We start from the raw sequence: 21,272 nt of genomic DNA on the forward strand, positions 1-21,272 counted from the left end.
CGACCTCCACTCCTGAATCTCATTCTGCATCGCCCTCTGCATCCCACACCGCATCCCACACCACAACCTCGGGATCTGCGCACATAACTAGTAGCAGTGCCGTCGAGACTTCATCTCATACCGTGTCATCCTCTAAGCCAGTCATTTCTTCCGGCGTTGCAACTTCTACAAGTGCTACCCCGGTTAGCTCTGAAGCTGCCCAGCCGACTGATGATGGTTCGGGCGATGATGGGGATGACGGAGAGGATACTGGCGATGATACTGGGGATGACGGAGATGATGACGGAGATGATACCGGTGATGACTCCGGCGACGATTCAGGCGAAGACACTGGTGATGATTCGGGCGACGACTCTGGAGATGATGCCGGAGATGATACTGGTGATGATACCGGAGACGATACTGGTGATGATACCGGAGATGACTCTGGGGATGACACTGGTGATGATACTGGTGACGAATCTGGCGAAGACTCTGGCGACGGCTCTGGTGATGACACTGGCGATGACACTGGCGATGACACTGGCGATGACACTGGCGATGACACTGGCGATGACACTGGCGATGACACTGGCGATGACACTGGCGACGATACCGGCGACGATACCGGAGACGATACTGGAGATGATACTGGAGACGATACTGGAGACGATACTGGAGACGATACTGGAGACGATACTGGAGACGATACTGGAGACGATACTGGAGACGATACTGGAGATGACTCTGGCAACGAATCTGGAGACGATACTGGAGATGACTCCGGTGATGATACCGGTGATGACTCTGGCAACGAATCTGGTGATGACACTGGCGATGACACTGGCGATGACACTGGCGATGACACTGGCGATGACACTGGCGATGACACTGGCGACGACTCTGGTGATGACACTGGAGACGACACCGGAAATGACTCTGGCGACGACTCTGGCGACGATACCGGAGATGATTCTGGTAACTCTGATGATGGCTCAGCTACCACTACCTCGCCTGCCACTTCATCCTCCGCTTCTCCAGCTGCCAGCTCAAGCGCGGCTGTCTCGGAGCTGTGCAGCCCGCAATGCACTGAATGCCTGTCAACTGACACGATTGATACCTCGAGCACGTCATTCAGACGGTCCGGCCTATTCAGCAGAGGGCTGACTCAAAGGGCCTCCAGCTTTCTCACCTGGATGTCCGCCCAGATGCAGACCGCACAGCCCCTTGCTAAGAGCACTAGCGGCATAACTACATCTACATCCGTCGTTTTTGGCAGCGGTACAAGCAGCCTTTCCCAGGCCAATGTTCGCGGATGCACTGTTCTCTACGCTGTCTCCAAGTACGCTGTGTACGAGGCGCACCTGTGGGAATCCCCCGGATTCGTGTCGAGCCAGAACGGCACTGTCGCCTTCAACGAGCAGGCATTCCAGACCAACATCATCAGCTACCTGACGAGCGATGTGAACCTCAAGCTGCCACAGCTCACGGGCTCCGCCGCGTACCCCGACCCTGGCACTCAGCTCTACATTGGCACGCCTGTTGCCGCCACCGGACAAGGCGCAGAGTACGCGTCTCAAATCTCGCGCATCGCATCAACAGTCAACCAAGCTCTTGGGCTGTCTTCTGAGCCGGCTGAGTACTACTACACGCCTACTAGTACGGACAGTGAAAATAGCTGGCTATTCCAGTACAACGATAACGCCTGCAACAAGCCTGTGTGGCAAATTTGGTATGGTGGTGTGGCAGATAATGCGCTGTGGTCATCCAGCCAGACATCTAGTTCCTGCGCCTCTAGTGCGGCGACGCCTTCTCGCACACCAGGAGTTCTTGCCTATACCCCGTCCACCATGATGGTCATGCCCAAGGCAACTCCTGCTTATTAGCAGGGCTGCTACTAATTTATCAACCCCGAGCATGAGCTGAGCTTTGCTGCCAATCTTTGACTCGTCCTCCTTCCTTTTCTGCACGATGCCTCCACACTCTCTTGTTTCTGTACGATGCTTCACACACTCGCTTGCTATATTACCTTCTTACATTCATTTGCAAATCTTGCTTATCCTTTCTTACACTCACTTGCTTACCTTATTGTCCAACTGTGACCTATACTTTGGAAAACTTTAGGTGCATTAACTGCAGTACCTTTAGACAGGAAATTTCATACTTGTATATATACTGTTATCCAGCTATGTAGTCAGCGTAGAATGTAACAAATCCGCCAAGCAACGAATCGTCATCCAACCCCCTTACATGGAGAAGGGGTGATCCCCACCCACCGACCCATCAACCCATCAATCCCCCCGTCACCAACCCAGTTTCACACCCCAAACCAAGAACCAAAACCAGTTCAAACATTTAAGCCAAGAAACACAGCAAGGAAATCAAAATGCCATTCAAGATCCTCCTCAAGGCCACTCGCCTCCCAGAAACCTCCCCCTCAACATTCAAATCCCGTCTAGAAGCGCACATCGAGCTAGTCAAGCGTCTTACGGGTCCTGATTTTCCCCTCTCCCATCGACGAAGCTATATTGATCGTCCTACTACTCCATCTTCAGAGGGGACATATCCTACCACCGTGCTACTCGGACAGCAGAGTGATTTCTCATTCGACTCGATAGCGGAATTGACTTTCGATGACGAGGCTGCGTTCGAGCGGTTTCAGGCGAAAGTGCGCGAGCCGGAGATTGCAAGAGCAATTCAGGAGGATGAGCATGGATGGTCGGATCGGGGGAAGCTGGGGATTGTGGTGTTGGGAGAGGTGAGGGAGACGAAGAGGTGATTTCAGTGGTTGATGTTGATGATGATCTACCCTACAGAGGGGGGGATGATGTGGGGTTAGTTTTGCGCTTTGAAGAATCGAGGCAGATCAATTGGATGTTATAAGAGTATATGTGAGACTTGCATATCCTAGTAGAAGATTTATCGCCTATCACATCTACTATTACCTACTGAATGACCATTCTATGTCCACGGAGTGACAGGTGACACAGGGATCGACGACCCCTGGTAGATCTGCCGCATCACTGCTCCATACATAACAACAACAGACAACCACTTCAATACCACCCCTCACCAGCCATCACGACGCGTTATCAATGCTACGCATCTCTCGAGTAATACCAAAAACCTCACAATGGCCTCCCCTACGCGTCAAACACTCTATACCCATTTCTTTCACGCGCAACACCGCATCCTACACAACAAATCCCCACCTCAAATACCAACTCCCCAAATACGATTTGCACCAGCCAGAACCAGGAATAGCTCTCTCCGCAGTGGCCAGCTTCAACACCCAGGGCATTAAGTCGGTCTGTCCAGCCTTTCTCTCATCATGCAGAGTGCTTCAGCCCTTAACCTCACGGTGTCACCCACTTCTCAATACTTATCCAAGACATCAATTCAACTCAAAGTCTCGCGCCCACTATTCCACGACGTCAGGCAGTGACAACTCATCAAGCGAGTCATACTCCAAGTACAATTGGGTCGACGGGGCCGAGTCTCTCGAGAAATATAGACCCGGCGGCTACCATCCCGTCATGATAGGGGATTTACTACGTGCCGATATCGCATCGTCGACAAGCTCGGGTACGGGGGATACTCGACCGTTTGGCTCGCCCGCGACACCCACCTGGAACACTACGTCGCTGTCAAAGTAGGCATAGCAAATTCCCTTCCGCATGAAACCAAGATTTTGCGGGCTCTTTCGGCGCCCACTTCAGTGCCACCGTCTGTTCGCGCGGGCCGCGACTCCATCCCAGTACCGTTAGATGAATTCGAGGTGACTGATCCCAACGGGACGCATCCATGCTATACGACGACACCCGCACGATGCAACCTCAGAGAAGTCTCTTTCAGCCGTCTTTTCCCTCTTGAAGTTGCGCGTGCGTTATCGGGGGGTCTTGTACTAGCTGTCGCATATATGCACTCACAAGGCTATGTTCACGGAGGTAAGCTCAGTGTCAATCCCTTAGTTCCACTTATTCAAGCAAATGCTGATAAAAACAAGATATCCATCTTCGCAATATCTTAGTGAAGCTACCAGCAAGCTTCGACGGTCTCTCTACTGAGGCATTCTACGAACAATATGGGAAGCCTGAGACGGTGTCAATCACACAGCGCGATGGAGGCTCACTTCCACCCCATGTTCCACCGAAAGCAGTGTTACCTCTTTACCTCGGAAAAAAAGCCGAGGAATTCACCTTGCAAGACGCCCAGGTTCTTCTGGGAGATTTCGGCGAGGCGATTTCCCCGATCTCATCCCCTCGCTCTGGAGAGTATTGCCACACCCCTGTGCCTTACTACCCGCCAGAGGCCCTGTTTGAGCCCCAGGCGCCTCTGTCGTACCCTGCGGATGTTTGGAGTTTAGCTACTGCTGTGTGGGAGATTCTAGGCATGAAGGCTATTTTCAGCACTGAGGCGCCAGAGGATGAAGTCACGTCTCAGCAAATTGATGTTCTTGGGCCCATGCCGCAGGCGTGGTTTAGTGCTTGGGTAGAGAGGAGCTACTTCTTAAACGAAGATGGGCGTCCAGTGGAGGGCCGCGAGGTATGGCCTGTGTTGGACCTGGCATTTGAGCAGGGAGTGAGGGAGCATCGACGGCAGGGTGGAGTAGGGGATTTTGATGATGATGAGACTGCTGCTATTTTAGAGCTGATGCGGGGGATGTTGAGATTCAAGCCGGAAGAGAGATTAACGATTGAAGAGGTGCTGCACTCGGAATGGGTATCCAAGTGGGTGATGCCTGATTACGAGCGCAGCTTGCATGCTCAAAAGAGCAGATGATGAAGCTCATCGCTAAGATTCCCTATGTACCTTGGATTTGGAATAGTCATGTAATTAATTACTTCGTAACCTCCTCCGCAAACCCAACCAACAACTCATTCACAACATCCGGCTTCTCCAACTGTACCCAATGACCCGCATCCACCACCTCGATCCTCGAATCCACCACATTCGTAGTCGTCATATGCGACCCCACCTCCATCCGACAAACATAGTCCTGCTTAGCAGCAATATACAGATTCTTCACGGCACATTTTCCCACTCCACCCTCAATACCCGCTTCATCTTCGGTATTGATGCCGCGAATCGCGGCCTTATACCACGATAGCGGACCGGCGTATCCACCCTCCGAGAAGATACGATGATGGATATCGTAGTCTTCCTGGGTGAGCCAGGACGGGAGAGGCGTGGTTTTGCCAGACCGGACCCATTCGGCTGCTTTGCCGATGGGCGCGAGGTCGGTTTTCCACATCGCAGGGTCTTGCGGGTAGATGAGGTTGAAAGCGGATTCGGGCTGTTTATTTATTAGTATATAGTTCAGAATCAATAGGAGTGGGGGGATAGATGTACATGAGCCGCCATTTCATCAGCTGCTTCGTCAGTGTTATGCCAAAGCCAGTACCCGAAGACGGGGTATCCGAAGAGGGATTCGGTGTGTTTGAGGAGACCGTCTACCGCTGTCAGAATCTTATCCTCGATAGTCATATGGGTAATAGATAGGATGCATACCAAGATCGAACTTCGGCCCAGGGGCATTATACGCGACCGCAATGCTCACGAAACCGTAGAACCGCTGGGGATAGTAATAAGCCACGCGGGAGGCGAGACCGACGCCCCTTAACCCTTTTAGTATATATTCATGCAATTGACATACTTATATGAGATTATAGGACAGGTATCATACCAATCATGTGCGACCAACACCGCCCGAGCGACATTCTCGCGATCCAGAATCTCAACCACCTGCTGGCTCATCACCTTCATACGATACGCTTTCAGATCCGTCGGCTTGTCGGTATCGCCATAGCCCAACAAATCAGGTGCAATTACACCGTATCCGCTCTTCTGCAAGAATGCGATTTGGTGTCGCCAGTCATAGCTAGTGGAAGGGTAGCCGTGGAGGAAGAGGAAGGTGGGTTTTCCGTCCGTGGCGGGGACGTGGACGTAGCCGTAGGTGGTGCCGTCCGAGAGAGTGGCCTTTTTGGCTAGGTTGGGGTAGACGATGGATGCCATTTTGTTTCCTGGGAGATGTTTGACGGTTGCACTTGAAGGGGGGGGGAGTAGGGTGAGATTGGGGTAAATATATGGATGGGGGTTTGGAGGGGTAGCTTTCAGCCTTGTTGGATGCTTGTTGAGTGTCAGCGTAAGCAGTGGGATTGACGAACCACCCTATCACGGTGGACCTTGGCTTTGTTGGTAGTTAGTGAGATGGGGATAATTGGGGACACCTTATGATCAAAGAAGTAGTAGTAGAGTTTAAACTAAATGATTATGGGTGGTGGTTCACGGAGGGGCATTTATTTTGGCTGCCAAGGATGGATTAGTTAGTTAGTGGCCTCCACTCTGCCGAGGCTCACAATAGAGGGTCTGCATTTTCGATTAGTGAACTTGACCTAACAGGTTGGATATTATTAACCTCATAACTATGAACTATTCATTGTCCTTCTCAATACTGGAGAATTTAACAGACTTCATTTTCAATTCATAGTATAACTCCATGTCTGAGCTAGTTGTTCAACCCTGTGTTGACACCTTTCGGAACCCGCTCCTAGTGCATTTTAAGCGTAAATTCGCCAGTCGTGCATTGGAGCTAACCGCTCAACCATTCAATAGAAGACAGGATATCTGAGTCTTGGAGCCAAGAATGCGCATCATCAATAAGCTTCACTTGATAGAACCACTTCAGGTAGGTAGTGTGGGACTCAGTTCTCATGTCGTCGTTGATCCAGTTTCAAGCGTGTCGCAAGTACAAGAATATTCCCATATATTGATCACGATTAGGGCTCATCTCATTTCGTTTCGTCAACAATTAAAGATCTCTTTCATGCCTAGCGGATCAGGTAATGGTTACATTGCACCCATCTTCGTGCCTTTTGGCTGTTACTGAGCCTTATACACTTCTGCATAGTAAAGATTCAATCACGGGTATGATACACTAGTACACAAAGAGCTGACCGCAAAGCATAGATATGACCAGTCTAGGCTATGTAACAGTCTAGATCTCATCACTCAAAAAGTAATTCGCCGCAACCGGCCCCCCAACCGCCTTCAAAATCGGCTCCAGAGTGAAGTTGAACCGCGCAAAAGCAGTCTGCGAGTAATAAGTCCCGTTCGCTGCCTCTTCGAAAGGCACATATCCCTCGGGCTGATCAAACAGATACAGCGTGTAGGTGTGGTTGGTGCTGTCGCGGGGACGAGGAGCCGTATACTCGGAGATAGCATCACTGGAGTTAACGAAACGTCCGTTCTGGATAGTGTAGTTGCCACCCCACCAGTGCAGACGAGTGGTGGTGTTGACAGCCAGTCCAGGGACAAGAGTGTCGTAGTAAGCGGCGGTGGTGACATCCGAATCAGGGATGTTGAGGTCGAGCATCACGACCATGTAGGTGGCATCCTTGTTCAAGTTTTCGGTGACATAGATGGCCGGCTGGCTGGTGACATCTTCGCTCGGAGTTAGTTCAGAGTTTACACCGTATAAGGGGCGGAGTATGTACCATCTGGGCTCACCCAGGTACCAGGGGTTACGGTGGCATTGGGAAAGGCGACACCAAAGTTCTTGTTGGTGGATGGGGAGCTGCCCGGGGGCGTCTGGGCCAGCGCGGCGGCGGCGAGGGCGGATAGAAGGGTGAGATAACGCATGGTGGATGTAAAACGCAAGAGGTCTGGCCAGGAACACAGTTCCGACGGCTCGTTCCATGTCTATATAATGTTCAGGAACGGAGGTTAAGATCAGCTCCGTCCGCCGAAGGCTTCGTCATACATCGGCGGATGCTGCTGGATCGGGTTGGCGAGTGGATCGGCAGCGGCCCCAGTTTGTGCAGAATCCCCGTCGTCCCGCTGCCATTCCAGGGTTAAATCCGTGAAACGTCGGATATCATGTGGCCGTTACGGAAATCATCTCCTTCAAGTGCTTCACGTGAAATTATTGCTCAACATCTGGCTGTGAAACAAGGAGGATATCCGATCAAGTGACAAAGGCACCTTGGCGCAGATTTATACATAGAAAATTACCCTCGCGAGCGCTCGGTTCATCATATACACAAAGTACTAGATAATCATCATATTATCTTAATAGAACCGGATCATCCTCAAAGAGCGATTGTTTGGCTCGAGCAGGGGCGACATGTCCCACTGCCGCTGTGTGCACTGTGCAGGGGACACTGCCGATCATCTGTGCCGCTCCTGAACCAATGGTTAGCTGTGGAGCTCTTGACTCGTATCTTATCAATCGAAGATAGTGTGTACCTGTAGTTTTCTCTACTTATAGTTACATTAAATCTGGACCGGCCGCCATATTGTCACTTACTAACGAAGCCGGGTGGGTCCTCGTGCCAGTCGAATTCATCCAACATATTCTCCCACAAAGCCGTCTCCCGATCTCCTCTTTCACCTCCTGAGTACACTGAAGGTGATTCATGCGATGCAGTCAGAGAACGGGGTCCACGTATAGCCCACTGGCTACCAGTCACTTTGTTTGCGTGTCCCCGCAAAGAACTGGGACTAAGATGATACAGCTGAGAATTCTCGTGCTCATATCCCAATCCCTGTATCGAGAGATCAACCTGTCCTTGCTGCTGCTCACATGTGGTATTTTCCAGCCAAGCCAACATGCTTCTCAACACTGTTTTGCAGTTCATCAAAGCGTCATCTTCTCGCAAATTACCTTCCAGTTTCTTCATCAGGGCAAGTCCAATGCCCTGTATATCATGTCTTCTGATTCCAGGGATGTCGAACTGCGCATGAAATAGCAAGTGAAGCTTGGAAAGAAGCAGAAGGCTGTACCAAAGTATATTGTATGATGAAGCGGGCAGGTGAACCAGCGCTGGTGAAGGTATTGCGAGAAATATGTTGATAGTGTTGTATGCTGACGAGGATAATGCTTGAAGCTGCTGTAGATCACAGTAGGGAATGCAGTGGTGCCGTCCAAGGACTAGTATTGATGTTGCACTAAGCTCTAGGCGCACAGCCCCTGGGTGAATATTAGTACCTGACACAGCACTATATTCTTGGGAATAACTCACAGTTGTCCCACAGATTTTGGTTACGGAGAAGTTCCTCTGTATGCTTTTGTTGCAGTGCGAGGGAATCAGATAGCTTCCGCCAGGCCATGGTCTCATCTACCCCCGAGGAATGCTTCCCAACAGGCGACCAATCAGTCCGGCAGCGTGTACACTCCTTGATATAAACCCCGAGCACTACATCGGTAGGGTATTCTGCCTTTAGTGCAAGCATCTCAGTGCACCGTTTGATCCATTCAGTATACTTCATGGCTAGCTGTCCTCGAAAGAACAGTGATCTGTTATGGATATCATAAATGTAAGCTTCTAATTCCGAAAGAAGGGGAGTCCTGTTAACTCACCTCGAACAAAGATAATAACATCCGAGAAGAGCCCGCTGTGCCGCCGAGGTCCAGCAATCGCTATCAATCTCTACCTGGTTAGCAATCTGGCTGTTAAACGGAGAAGCCTGCATATTTAAGTCTCCTTTGTCCAATCCTAGATCCCCAACAACCATGACCGCCATTTGCAGAAACATAGAAGACTGAGAATTAAAGATAGGCCAGTGATAATAACTCCAGGCAACGTGGACCAAAATTCCTAAGAGCAGATCCAAGCTCCTCTCCAAGTTGACTATTAAGCGAGTGGCGATGGACCTCCTGACTTCTTGTTCCATCCTATGTTGTAACGATGGTTTGTGCTCCAGGCAGGCGGTCACGATGCACAACAGGAGAAAGGGAAATTGCTGCCGAAGTGACGGAACACCCAGCTGAGTGGAAATTATGACGAAGGGAAACATGGGCATCTTATGCGAGCGAAACTTTGCCAGTAGCTCTTCACATTCCAGGAATGTGAAAAGCCCACGAGAGATAAAGTCCATTTCTGCATCCGTTTCTGATGATGAGTTTCTAGCAGGTAACCCATGATGATTGCTATAATGTGAATCATCTTCGCTGAGGTGTGATCTATGTTTTGGTGTTCGAAAAGGTAGGTTGTCATCACTACTTCTCTGGTAAGGGAGATTCAATAGGTTGGTCCATTGCCGAGAATTGGAGCAAGTACCTTCATTAATGCCACCTGAGTGACTAAACTGTCCACTTGCTCCTGCAGGGTGTCAATGCGGCTTTTCCTACTATTCAACAGAGCGTCAGCCTCGGATAGCCCCCTAACAATGTGATGAGGCCGACCTGTAATTGCCAGTCCCGTGAGTCTCTGGGGCGGTACAAGGCTGGGAGAGCCGCATACAACGTTCGCAACTCGGTGTACCTCGGGCCGAATCTCGGGTCGGCACACATTTAACCTTTAATTGAATGCATCTGGCGCAGGCATGTCGCCTCCGATGTTGTCGGTGCATCTCACTTCAGTGAAGACAACGGAATGCCGCCTCAAACCACCATCAAAGGGATGGTGAGAGAAGTCGAGTTTGTCCATCTGTGAAGGGAACCAACAAATTATAAGACTGTTACTGATTGATCCTTCGAGAGTAGCAGAACAAGGATTCAGAGAAAGTACCAACAACAGATGGCAATAAAGAAAGAACCGACCTCGACCGGGCCAATCAGCATTGCTGTCGGAGGAACCGGGGTCGGACTCATGGCCGGAGGCGGAATCGGGATCGGAGCCGGCATGTCAGCCCTGTGCCCTGACAGGGAGGTATGGCCAATTATCATCCGGAAATTTATGTCGGCCTTATTATTGCTATCTTTGACTAGAAGCGAAGCAATGCAGGCAAATGAGCCAAGAAAGCCATCCTCCTTTCAGGCCTATGGGATGTGAAGCACGGATGACGGGTGATCCAGAAGACTAGCCGACAGCTGGAAAACAGATGAAAGCCACGTAGTCTCACAGTGTTCGTGGCCATAATTCCGTATCATCAAGTGCAGGGTAGCAGGATACTGCTTTTCAAGCTTTTATCTCGAGTTCTGGTTCGTCTGTTTTATTCCGAGGTAACGCTACAAAGTGCTGCAGGCCATTTCAGCGGCACCGCAACATCGAGCCCGCGCTTAATAACAAGCACGTTATGCCTCTGTACTACCATGAACTCGCGGGTACAGGGTAGATACTCAATAAGGAATTTTGCGCTGTTTCCTTTCCACTCCGATAGAAGTAAGAAATGCCGCCATGCGCCTTGTCTGTTGGTTTTCCATTGAGCCAGATCAACAGTACAAACCCAGAAGTCGCTATCCACGAACAGAATTAGGCCCCCAGAGACACCGATAATCTGATATATTTTGCTGGATATATGCTCGAAGTCTGGTAAAGGATATTCATTAGGCCATTTGTTGTCCGGGTGAATTTCAGTTGCCTCCCAAACCCTCAGCTTGGGATGCGGGTCCTTCTTGGATGCATACTTTTCGCCGATCGTAGCAATGTATTGCCCAGCACTCATTGGCCTTCTGAATTGATTCAAGGTGTCAAGCCGTGGAGCTATGCAGTCATTTCTATCATCGTTGGGTGGCTTTTTCTCCAGACACTTTTCACCCGTCGTCTCTTCAAAACGGTCCCACATGTACATATAGGCTTGACCGGCACCTAAAACCAAGAACGAATCTGGATGCTGAGGGTGCTGAAGAATTTCGTGGTCATGGCTAAAGTCATCTAGACGGAGACGAAAGTCAACCTTGTTTTCAGACAACGTCCACACCTTGACCCAGTGTCTTCCCTCAATCAGCACCTTCGTTCCGCTGGCGTTGAACAGCAGATCCAAAACAGGCTCTTCAGATCGTATTTCGCTCACAGTAGTAATCAGCTCATCCCCATCCGAGCTGGGCTCTATTTTGGACACAAGGATGCGACTGGATTCGTCTGCTGTGACAAGCAGCCCGGCACTTTTGCAGTAGCCCATGCAGCTTATCCTAATACCCAGAGCGTGCCGACAAACTTCTTTCGGTTGCACAGTTTGTCCGTCGAAGCACATGACGGATCCATCTTCCTTTCCACAGAATAGGTACCTTCCATCTGGGTGCGGGCAGATTGCTGTTATTTGAACGTCCGCGGCTCGTTCCACATGATTTGAAGTAGTCTCCAGGGTCCTTGCTTGACTGAAGTCGCTTTCACTATGATCTTCGTGCTCTCCCCCAATCATTATTTCTGGTCCCCATACTCGGCACTGAGAACCACGGATATCAGCGAACCGCAGGCTGTCGGCACTGAATGAAATCCCGCGGATACCATCTTCAGACGAATTGATTCGATGTATGAGAGCTAGGCTTGTCCCTTGGGCCCCGGTGAATTCATAAATACTCAAAGTGCCACTAGAGCTGCCAGTGACAAGGTTACGACCATCTGGAGAACAGGCGAGAGTATGAGCATAGACATTCTGTCTGCGGTAGCATAACTCAGCGGTATACAGGTCATAGACCACAAGCTCTCCATCGCCATACGAGACTACCAGGAGATTGTGATTTCGGTTGAATACCATGCCATCGACAGTGTATTCTATGGCCATATTACTGTTTCTGTAACAGGCTTGAACGAGAGACGATGTCGTCATCTCAAACACATATACCGGTCGGCCTTTGTAGCTGACTGCAAGATAAGAGCCACCATTGGACAAGAGAGCCATTGCTGGAGGCTGAGTTGGTTTGGTCTGTCCTGTTACTTCTTGAAAACGCTGGGTCCATGGAAGTGTGTCTCCCGAGCTTTTTTCGTCTTCAAGGGTCCAAGAAGTTATGTAATTTCCTCGAGTAGCGGCCACTAAAACACTGCTATTTTCATGAAATGTGACGGTTAGAGGTTGGTGCGAGACATCATAAGTTCGCACTTGTCTTAATGTCTGCAAATCCCAGACTTTGATTTTGCGCCGGCCACTGGAGGCCAAGTACTGGTCATCATCACTAAATTTAAGTAATGTCACTCGCTCTTCGTGAGTAAAAATGGCCTTCGTTTCCAGTGATTCCCAAAGATAAAGAGTGATACTTCCATCGGACAAGGAAACAGCAAAGTGAGAATTCCCATGGGCGATTGCAGTCGTCCGTGAGCTACCATAATCAATTCGAGACATGCATTCACTCCAGCCATCATCTTCAAGGCCTTTGAGGATGATGCCACGAGGTCGCAAAGTGTATTGCCTCGATATGATTGACTCCGGGGGGCAGAGTGATGGAATGACTGTATGGATCGCTGAAGGGCAAGTGTCCAAGGCTACCCGAAACTTGGCATTCACTCTCAGCAAATCGTGTATCCACTTCCGTAGCTGCTTCTTTTTTTCGCTTGATATAGGCATCTTTTCACTGTTGTATGCCAAATATGAGGCCATGTTCCTGCCGGTGTGCGTGACATACTGTAGTCTCCTTGTCTCAGCGAGGTACTGAATCCAGGGCAATGCAGTACACTCCATAAACTTCAGGAGTGAATCCCATATGCTGGGGTCTCCTATAGCGCAATCATTCAGATGGTCAGAAAAGTATATTGCGGCATAGTCAGCGATGTTGCTCTCTGCAGTGATTGGCAGAGAACGTGCGTCCGATCCTCGTCTGCCGGGCGCATTGTCGATGAAGTTGCTTAATGCCTTTAGGCAGAGCTCTGCGATCCGCAATTGGCTTGTAGGCCTGTGTATGACAAAGGATGAAATTTCTTCCTGCTCCAACAAAAATGCTCGAGCAGTTTGGTGAACACATTGAACTTCATTTCCTCGGCCAACTCTAATGAGTTGTCCACAATTGGTGTTGATAGCATCTTCCAATCTGTGAACTGTTTCACCGGTGTCGATCTTAATGGCATGCTTCAACTCTTCTACGGAAAGTGGCCTCATCGCTAGCGACGTCCAGGTAAAGATGGACCGAACCAAATCATGGCTCTGGGCCGGTATGTTTTGTAATATTCGCGTGTAGACATTGTGCATCTCCATAGGCGTTTCACTGATAACTTTTTCTGCGCTTTCTTCGGAGAATGTGGTCTCGAGCTCCCGAATTACGAGAGATAACCATAGAAAGGACCCATTAGCCAGATCCAGGATTTTGGCTTGAAAGCTTCCCTGATCGTCATCAGCTGCGATGGGTAGGTACTGAAACCTCGAGTTGACAAATGTCCTCAAATCATCTATCGTATCCTGGGGCTGTAAAGTGTATTCCCCAATGGTGTGATAATGAGATGGATGGCATCGAGACATTTTCAGCCCGTTGCGACTCGTAACAAAAATTCGCAACCACGGAGGACATTCTGTAAGTAAAGAAACAAGGAGATAGGGTTTGAGACACTCGTCGAGAGCATCGATGACCCAGTAGCGTGAAGTAGGCTTCAGCTCCTTGAAGATAAACTCCATGAAGATCTCACGCCACAATGTTCGCTCGTCCAATTGCTCCCACGTGCTAGAATCGGGTGAGACCTTGGTAAGTTGCCCTAGGATCTTCTTATCCATTTGACACAATTGAAAGGCAAGTGATAAAAGACACTTAGTAATTGTAGAGTTGTCTCGATCGCCATGCTTAAAGAAGAAATAACTGCATGGGAGATTGCTCTGAACACAGTCGTCGATTATAGAGCTCGAAATGACTGATTTCCCAGAGCCAGCATTACCCGTGAGCCAGAAGATGGCCCGATCGGAGTCTCCCAATTTCCACGAAGCATATTGCTTCCTCATTGTCAGCCATTCACAGGTTCCGGTAGTCCGCAGCTCGTCCAGCGCCAAACGGTCATTATTTGGAGCATCACTGATGCCGGTCAATTTGGACAGCTTCTCCAAGGCCGCCTTCGCATCCTCGGAATCTATGATAGTAATGGTAAGAATAACCTCGGCATGTATGACGGCGGAAGCCACTGACCCTGAGAAACAATGGAATCGATGGTAGTGACAAAAGCATTCCGAACTGTCTTATAATTTGGGTCTGCAGGACTGTCAAATTTGCACACGCCCCTATGGTCCGCATTCAGAAGTGAGCATCGCTCCTTTGAGTAGCCTAGAGTGGCTGAGGTTTTGTCAACAATAATAGCGCTTGTCAACTTGAAACTGCACGGAAGAGTCTCGTAGAAGGACCATATGTGCAAGTAATCCGCAACATGTCGAAAACTGTCATTTATAGACTGGATTGAGTCGGAGTTTCGTTCTAGCTCTAGAACAAACGGCTTGGGCCCAAAGGACACCCTAAGGACATTTGCGAGAGTCGTTGCAAGATCGGAGCCCCGGTGAGGCGTGGCGAGAAAGTATAATGTATGTATTCGCGCTGCAATCTCCTTCAGAGTAGGGTCCTCTCGAGCGAGAATATATGCATGTGGGATGGTGAGCCCAGAAACGGACGGAACTGGACATGGAATGCTCTACCTTTTTCGCAACCAGCCCGCCCATACTATGTGCAACAAGTACCAATTTTGTCTTTGGTTCATCAGTTGGAAGTAGGTATAGAGGTAGGTGCATGTCTCACATTACTTCGACGAATGTCTGGATTGCATTTGATTTCTCCTAACAAGGACAGCGCAAAGTCATGGATGTTCAGAATACTGGCCGTTTTTTCGGCCCAATCAGCTTTATATCCAAAGCTGTAGATACGCACGCTGTTAAATTCTGGGTCTTGGGATAACCATTCTTTGGGCCAATAATGGTAGGGGTCTGGTGATTTGGACCATGTTTTCCTAGACCCTCCTCCGAGGCCGTGGATAAAGATAAAGTCGACGAGCGGTTCTGAAACGGTGCGAAGCAGTTGAAGACCTAGAGGTCCTTTAAAGTCTTCACTCTCAGGTAAGGGCTTGTCACTAAGAGCAGTATGCCTTTGAGCAACATTGATTCTTCGATCGATACGGAGCCTGCCGAACGACCTCCTGAACCAGCCATAACTCTCCGCCGTAGAGCCATGCCCTCTCGACTGTTTCTTTTCAGCGTCTGCTTTCCAGATTTTCATGCTGCAAGGCTAACCTTATCCATTACAAAAGCATACCAATATCGTTACAATACTTTCTCGACGTCTAAACCATCAAGAAGCAGGGGTGCCAGGTGCTGGTAGGTGATATAAATTCCAAATCTTCCATCATCAGTGCCCCTCACTGGGAACTGCTCGCTTACGACTCCCTGCATTGGTCTATTTTGAGATTCTGCACAGCGAATGGATACCCGTTGCGCGAGCCAGTCGTATGTCTCGGTTAAGCGCTGCCCACCGTGCTATCGCACTCATGCAGACTGAGCGGCTATAGGATGCAGTGCGACACACTGCGCAGTGTATAATTCGTTGATTGACTCTTGGCTTATCACTGGTGTTATTGATTTCTGTCGAGCCAATGTGGATGCTTTGTTTCAATCGACTTATGGGGAGGTGTTCTATGGTCATCGGTGCCATAATCCCGTCGGGTTTGCGACTTTTTGCCATGGAAATCAGCGTGTCCGCAACATACTGTTAGCCAGTGTCCACAAGGTGAGTTGTGGAGAGAAGAGGTGGTCTCAGAATTGGTGAAATCCGTAGAGAAGTGTTCCAGAGACGCTTTGTGAACTGTCGACATGATTAGTCGCCATTATGTTGGTCTGCAGATATTAATACTTTTTCTTCTCCCTGAAGGGGGCGATCCAACGTTATAATATTGGAGTGATGTCAGTTTGGTTCTTAAATAGGTATTCCTTTGCCACCGCATTGTTCCTTGATCCCAGTCATGGCTGTATTGGAAGGAATTCCTTTGGAAAAGTATGTGTAGGGGCTAAGCAAGTGGCTCCCCGGTGGAGATTGGCACCATCACACCCCTGCTCGTTGAACACGGCAACCACGGCGGGGTACTTCATTCCTTTGCTTTCAATACTTATGACAGTCCCACATCAATTCAATGACATCGCGCATCGACTGCATCGACTGCATCTGCCTCATACAGGTTCATATCCAATTTGCTGCCATCATGTCGCAGTGCGATGGTCAACCAACCTCGTTTCCAGTCTCCCAGTAATTGTGTCAGACGGCATTCCGACGAAAAGTGTCATTGACCATGTTGTTTTATCTGGTATGATTGTGTTGGCTACGTATTTGCATCCTAAGTTTGAATAATAATAAAAGTAATAACAGAACTTGCGCTCTTCCGTCGACCGTTGAAAGTCGTTAGCCTTGGTTCTTCGGCCTGGGCTCAGAGATATCGGATTGATGTCGAAGCTCAGGAAGAGACAGATAGCTATTTCATGAAGGTAACTCTTCCTACGACACTTAAGCACATTGGAAAATCCGCCACGCTTTTTGATCTGCTAAACATGCTCTTGGCAGATATCATTTGGGGATCATGGTAGGCAAGCTCTCAAGGGAGAATTCGAATCTACTTTGGCAATCCACAACATCGTCGGAAGCTTCACTCCCATGCCAATCAGATGGGGATCCTTCAAAGCTCTTGCAGGAGCACATTATTATATCTGTCGTTTCTACGACTTTGCGGAACATGCTCTCAAGCCAGCAGAGTTTTGCCAGGAGATCGCCTTTCTCCATTCGAGCAGCGATTCGCCAAGCGGCAAATTCGGGTTTCACCTTGTGACATACAACGGCGACCTGCCTCAGGAGAATGGCTACACTGACACGTGGGAGGAATTCTTCACGATTGGATTGAGGCACATGATAAATATGAACCTAGAACGTGGTGGGCCGTGGCCTGAGCTGGAAGGCTTAGATACTGTTATGATTGACAAAGTGATCCCCCGCTTGTTAAGGCCAATGGAAACAGGAGGGCGGTCCATCAAGCCATCCCTCGTCCATGGAGACCTGTGGTGCGGAAATGCCGCAGTCGATTCAGCCACAGAACAGCCGCTGATATATGATCCTGCGAGCTTTTATGCGCACAATGAGTGTATGTGCTATTGGTAAGTCTAATTTTGAGTTTCACTAACGTGGTCCTGCAGACGAATTGGGCAATTGGCGTCCTGAGCGAAATGGGTTTGACAGAAGCTTCTTTGATGCTTATCATTCTATTATTCCAAAGACTGCCCCAACAGAGGACTACGATGACCGGAATGCACTGTATTCGATGTAAGAACCCATCCGACTTATTTTTATGAAGGATTTCTTATTCGGAACAGGCGCTTTAATCTACAAGCCGCGGCCCTCTTCCCCGAGGATACTAGCTTTCGAAATTCGTAAGTCGAGTTCAATTTCTCTTGGCCCCTAAGTTGCTAACCATATGCCAGGGTGGTTGAAGAAATGAGACGTCTCGTTGCAAAGTACCCGGGAGGCTACGAGGAGTACGCCAAAATGTCCTGTGACAACTTATAAGGAATCTTGGGCCAGTTATGATATTTTGGTCCCAAACATCTGCACCTTCCATCAAGGCATATATATATAGTAGTTTTCGGTCGCGATGGCTCAGTCTTATCATGATATTTTTTTCTTTATTTCCCTGGGCTTCTTGTAAGTATCGGAATAGTGCGCGAAACTCTGTTCATTAGAAGAAATCCAGTTGGCGTATTATCTTCGCAGTAGTTATGGCATGCATCTGATTAGTAGAGTACTACAGATAAGAAGACATGCAAGTCGAAAAGATGGTAAGCGCCCACCGAGTGGAGATTAGCAGCACCCCTGTCGGTGGATGGGGTACTTGGGCGGGGTATTTCTTCCATCTCTGGTTTGTTTCTTTGTCATTCTCCTTCCCTCCCAGCATATTCAAAGATCATGTCACCCGCATCCTTTTTTCATCTCTGACATTGCATTCCAAGCTGTCGGCTTCGGCACCTTTCAAGGTGATGATGGCAATGGAAACGCCAAGGGGGCTGTTCGGCTGTTCTGCAAGCACTGCGCTCCGGCTACAGACACATGGACACCGCTACTGCTTATGGAAATGAGAGGGAGGTCGGCAAAGCTATCAAGGAGAGCGGGATACCCCGGGAAGAGATCATTGTTATCACTAAACTGTAAGCACCTGCGCTTGTGGCTGCAACCGGGAGACCGACTCTTTGTTCAGAGCTCAGACGTGGCACTGTGTTTCCGACGTAGCCTCAGCTTAGGCAGACTGCAACTGAAATATGGCTTGTTTATAACAATTGTATATCACTCCTAGGGCTAATACAGATTGCTATAGAGGCCCCTTTCCAAACGCTAACCACCGATAATTTCTAGTTCCCCATGCATACAGCCCTGGACCGGATAACAACACAAACCGACATCCTAACGGAAAGTTAGATACCTTAATCATCCCCTTATCCTACTACGGTGTACTAAGGTTCTCTAACGATAGCCAATTATCGACTATGGAATGTTGAGAGACTGTCCATCGACCTGGACAGCTATGGAGATACTGATCAAGAAGGGGAAAGCAAGAACGATTGGTAGGCCTGCACCTCCTGACATGGTTTGCAGACGCTCTTATGATTAGGGGTCTCCAACTTCAATATCCTAAAGCTGAAGAAACTTCTCGAGTCAGCTAGGATTCCTCTTGCAATTGATCAGATCTAACTCCACCCGTGAGTACTCGAGCCGTCCTACTGTGTGCGCTTGGATTGACTTGAGACCCGCTAGGTATTTACCCCAAGTTGAGCTTGTGGACTTCTGCAGAATTAAGGGAATTCACGTAGTGGCTCACCAGCCACTCGGCGGCAAGCCAGTAGCCGCAGTCATTCCGAACGCAGACCGACCAGGTCCGTTGAGCGACCCAGAAGTCGGTCCCCCCAATGCCTGTGATAATTACGGAGACTAATATCTACAAGGTAGCCGAAATAGCGGTAAAGAATAGGCTTTCGCCAGCCCAAACCATACTATCCTGGATCGTCCAACAAAATATATCAGTAATTCCCCAGACTGTCCAGGAGAGGAGAATGGTAGAGAACCTCGACTTGAAACAGTTACCTACCGAAGACATGGCAGCAATATCCAATATATCAAAAAAGAAAGGAGAAGTTCGCTACCTCGATCCAAAACACCACATTGGCTTCGACATTTTCGACGAGCAACACGATCAACCAGTGCAGGAATGATCGACCAGGCACCAGTGTTGTATTTGCAGATATCTGAATGGATTTCCAACATTGCTAGGAACTGCCTAGACTAGTGTGTGTCACTTTCCACTAGCTACGGAAGGATTCCATCTCCAAATATGATATCAGATTGCCATAGCAGAAGGATAGATAATCCCGCAGTACCCCTCAACAAAAGCTTTGACATCGTTTCAGATGTCCAACACAGCACGGCACAGCACAGCCTACTTCCACTGTCATAACTTAGGAACAGGACCGGGAACCAACAAATCTTGATCACTAGCTAAGCAGAATACAAAACGCGCATCAAAGCGCGACAGCAAAGCCTCACCTACATGACTGATCACGACATACAACATACACAGCCTTGCAGTGTAGGCCTAATATCACCATCCATTCAGACATATTACACTCCCAACAAAACATCCTACATGATCTAAACATGGCAAGTAATTCAGTGATGACTCATTTACACACAGACCACACATAAGTTACAACACCTGAATCAGCAACACTCACTAGCACAAAAAATCCCTAGCAACTACTTACTCAGTATCTAACTGACTGACCCGCCTACGATCCGGAAATACCCCGAGGCCACAGCCACAGCCATAGTACTAGTAGTAGTACCCCATTTCAGACCTTACCAGATACTACTACATAGATCCACTCAATAGCAGATTACTTCTAAGACAAGAGACAAACCCGCCAAGCAGATAAGCAAGCACCAGCAAGAAAAAAATAATCAAACATCGACGTCACAAGCGAGCACCTAACTAACTTAATAGCCGAGATACAAGTAGACTAGACTAGAACAACGGGATAGAAGCTAGACTAGACTAAGACACACGTGGCCAAATAAACCACCTAATACCGAACTAACTAAATCACTACTAGTAAGTAACGTAGCTGACAGCCTAACTAACCAACCCGACTAAAAAAGACGGAAGACGGAAGACGGAAAGAAAAAACGTGGGAGGGGGTCAATCACCAGCACAATATAGATTAATAAATAAATAGTAACTGTTGGTTTCAGCTCAAACCCTGTTGGGATTTTAATCCTACTAGTCAGTAAGTAGTAGTAGTAGTCACATCACACCACCACCACATCCTTATGGAGTTAGTAAGTACTCACTAAAATGACTTTCGCCAAGTAAATTGCACAGACATCCATCCTGGTCATGCACACACACATCCACATCCTCATCCTACCTACCCCAACCAATCTAACCTAAACAAATCTTACCTTCCTAATCCATCGTAATCACGTAACTATGTAAGTAAGTAAACACTACTACTACTAGCATGGGGGTTGGGTTTCTGACCCCTCTCCCATCCATGCTTAGTCCCAGCGCTAGAAGCACCAGAAACACGGCCCTAAGACACGTGTTACATGGGGGCCGTGTAGATCATCACTCCTCGACGATAGTAGTCTTTCTTCA

At 48.8% G+C, this 21,272-nt stretch overlaps 9 protein-coding genes across 9 annotated transcripts; 5 read left to right on the forward strand and 4 right to left on the reverse strand.

The window, feature by feature from the left end:
- Window positions 1–803: 803 nt before the first annotated feature.
- On the forward strand, window positions 804–1,865 carry BO88DRAFT_339526 (uncharacterized protein; the record flags this gene model as incomplete). The annotated part of the gene is made up of 1 exon (XM_025703035.1): window positions 804–1,865. A coding segment is annotated over one exon (1,062 nt), but the record flags the coding sequence as incomplete, so codon positions are not given.
- Window positions 1,866–2,296: 431 nt separating this feature from the next.
- BO88DRAFT_404575 (EthD domain-containing protein) lies at window positions 2,297–2,911 on the forward strand. Its single transcript, XM_025706661.1, has one exon. It carries the CDS (start codon window positions 2,366–2,368, stop codon window positions 2,756–2,758), a length of 393 nt encoding a protein of 130 aa, XP_025563360.1. The 5' UTR covers window positions 2,297–2,365; the 3' UTR covers window positions 2,759–2,911.
- A 399-nt stretch (window positions 2,912–3,310) lies between these two features.
- Window positions 3,311–4,761, forward strand: BO88DRAFT_425249 (kinase-like protein; the record flags this gene model as incomplete). Its single annotated transcript, XM_025708813.1, has 3 exons — window positions 3,311–3,420; window positions 3,523–3,926; window positions 3,986–4,761. 3 exons carry the CDS (start codon window positions 3,311–3,313, stop codon window positions 4,759–4,761), a joined length of 1,290 nt encoding a protein of 429 aa, XP_025563361.1.
- An 11-nt stretch (window positions 4,762–4,772) lies between these two features.
- BO88DRAFT_387741 (alpha/beta fold hydrolase) lies at window positions 4,773–6,216 on the reverse strand. Its single transcript, XM_025704829.1, has 4 exons — window positions 5,666–6,216; window positions 5,491–5,597; window positions 5,332–5,432; window positions 4,773–5,275 (listed from the first exon to the last, which is right to left on the reverse strand). Exons 1-4 carry the CDS (start codon window positions 5,992–5,994, stop codon window positions 4,820–4,822), a joined length of 993 nt encoding a protein of 330 aa, XP_025563362.1. The 5' UTR covers window positions 5,995–6,216; the 3' UTR covers window positions 4,773–4,819.
- A 760-nt stretch (window positions 6,217–6,976) lies between these two features.
- Window positions 6,977–7,620, reverse strand: BO88DRAFT_425251 (YbhB/YbcL family Raf kinase inhibitor-like protein; the record flags this gene model as incomplete). The annotated part of the gene is made up of 2 exons (XM_025708814.1): window positions 6,977–7,422; window positions 7,476–7,620. 2 exons carry the CDS (start codon window positions 7,618–7,620, stop codon window positions 6,977–6,979), a joined length of 591 nt encoding a protein of 196 aa, XP_025563363.1.
- A 358-nt stretch (window positions 7,621–7,978) lies between these two features.
- Window positions 7,979–10,206, reverse strand: BO88DRAFT_36183 (uncharacterized protein). The gene is made up of 4 exons (XM_025703893.1): window positions 10,166–10,206; window positions 9,341–10,110; window positions 9,003–9,277; window positions 7,979–8,950 (listed from the first exon to the last, which is right to left on the reverse strand). The coding sequence occupies exons 2-4, from the start codon at window positions 9,856–9,858 to the stop codon at window positions 8,280–8,282; spliced, it is 1,464 nt and encodes a 487-aa protein (XP_025563364.1). The 5' UTR covers window positions 9,859–10,110; window positions 10,166–10,206; the 3' UTR covers window positions 7,979–8,279.
- Window positions 10,207–10,711: 505 nt separating this feature from the next.
- Window positions 10,712–15,954, reverse strand: BO88DRAFT_462025 (WD40 repeat domain-containing protein). Its single transcript, XM_025711205.1, has 4 exons — window positions 15,826–15,954; window positions 15,338–15,775; window positions 14,741–15,233; window positions 10,712–14,684 (listed from the first exon to the last, which is right to left on the reverse strand). Exons 1-4 carry the CDS (start codon window positions 15,832–15,834, stop codon window positions 10,915–10,917), a joined length of 4,710 nt encoding a protein of 1,569 aa, XP_025563365.1. The 5' UTR covers window positions 15,835–15,954; the 3' UTR covers window positions 10,712–10,914.
- An 833-nt stretch (window positions 15,955–16,787) lies between these two features.
- On the forward strand, window positions 16,788–18,136 carry BO88DRAFT_462032 (Ketosamine-3-kinase; the record flags this gene model as incomplete). Its single annotated transcript, XM_025711206.1, has 6 exons — window positions 16,788–16,803; window positions 16,833–16,889; window positions 16,952–17,067; window positions 17,144–17,714; window positions 17,767–17,893; window positions 18,052–18,136. 6 exons carry the CDS (start codon window positions 16,788–16,790, stop codon window positions 18,134–18,136), a joined length of 972 nt encoding a protein of 323 aa, XP_025563366.1.
- A 251-nt stretch (window positions 18,137–18,387) lies between these two features.
- On the forward strand, window positions 18,388–19,830 carry BO88DRAFT_425255 (aldo/keto reductase; the record flags this gene model as incomplete). Its single annotated transcript, XM_025708815.1, has 8 exons — window positions 18,388–18,405; window positions 18,519–18,640; window positions 18,670–18,771; window positions 18,822–18,849; window positions 19,095–19,185; window positions 19,233–19,275; window positions 19,376–19,494; window positions 19,601–19,830. The coding sequence occupies 8 exons, from the start codon at window positions 18,388–18,390 to the stop codon at window positions 19,828–19,830; spliced, it is 753 nt and encodes a 250-aa protein (XP_025563367.1).
- Window positions 19,831–21,272: the final 1,442 nt, after the last annotated feature.

This window comes from Aspergillus vadensis, assembly GCF_003184925.1.
Source record: "Aspergillus vadensis CBS 113365 unplaced genomic scaffold BO88scaffold_10, whole genome shotgun sequence".
Classification (NCBI taxonomy): domain Eukaryota; kingdom Fungi; phylum Ascomycota; class Eurotiomycetes; order Eurotiales; family Aspergillaceae; genus Aspergillus; species Aspergillus vadensis.

Coding starts and splice junctions, on each gene's coding strand:
- BO88DRAFT_462025 (XM_025711205.1), bottom strand. Junction 15,234..15,337: donor CAGACATTCGTCGAAGTAAT/GTGAGACATGCA, acceptor CGAAAAAGGTAG/AGCATTCCATGTCCAGTTCC. Junction 14,685..14,740: donor CGATTCCATTGTTTCTCAGG/GTCAGTGGCTTC, acceptor TTACTATCATAG/ATTCCGAGGATGCGAAGGCG.
- BO88DRAFT_387741 (XM_025704829.1), bottom strand. CDS start 5,994: ATGGCATCCATCGTCTACCCCAACCTAGCCAAAAAGGCCACTCTCTCG. Junction 5,598..5,665: donor GTGTTGGTCGCACATGATTG/GTATGATACCTG, acceptor AAAAGGGTTAAG/GGGCGTCGGTCTCGCCTCCC. Junction 5,276..5,331: donor CTGATGAAATGGCGGCTCAT/GTACATCTATCC, acceptor ATAAATAAACAG/CCCGAATCCGCTTTCAACCT.
- BO88DRAFT_36183 (XM_025703893.1), bottom strand. CDS start 9,858: ATGGACTTTATCTCTCGTGGGCTTTTCACATTCCTGGAATGTGAAGAG. Junction 9,278..9,340: donor TGTTATTATCTTTGTTCGAG/GTGAGTTAACAG, acceptor TATCCATAACAG/ATCACTGTTCTTTCGAGGAC. Junction 8,951..9,002: donor CCAAAATCTGTGGGACAACT/GTGAGTTATTCC, acceptor ATATTCACCCAG/GGGCTGTGCGCCTAGAGCTT.
- BO88DRAFT_404575 (XM_025706661.1), top strand. CDS start 2,366: ATGCCATTCAAGATCCTCCTCAAGGCCACTCGCCTCCCAGAAACCTCC.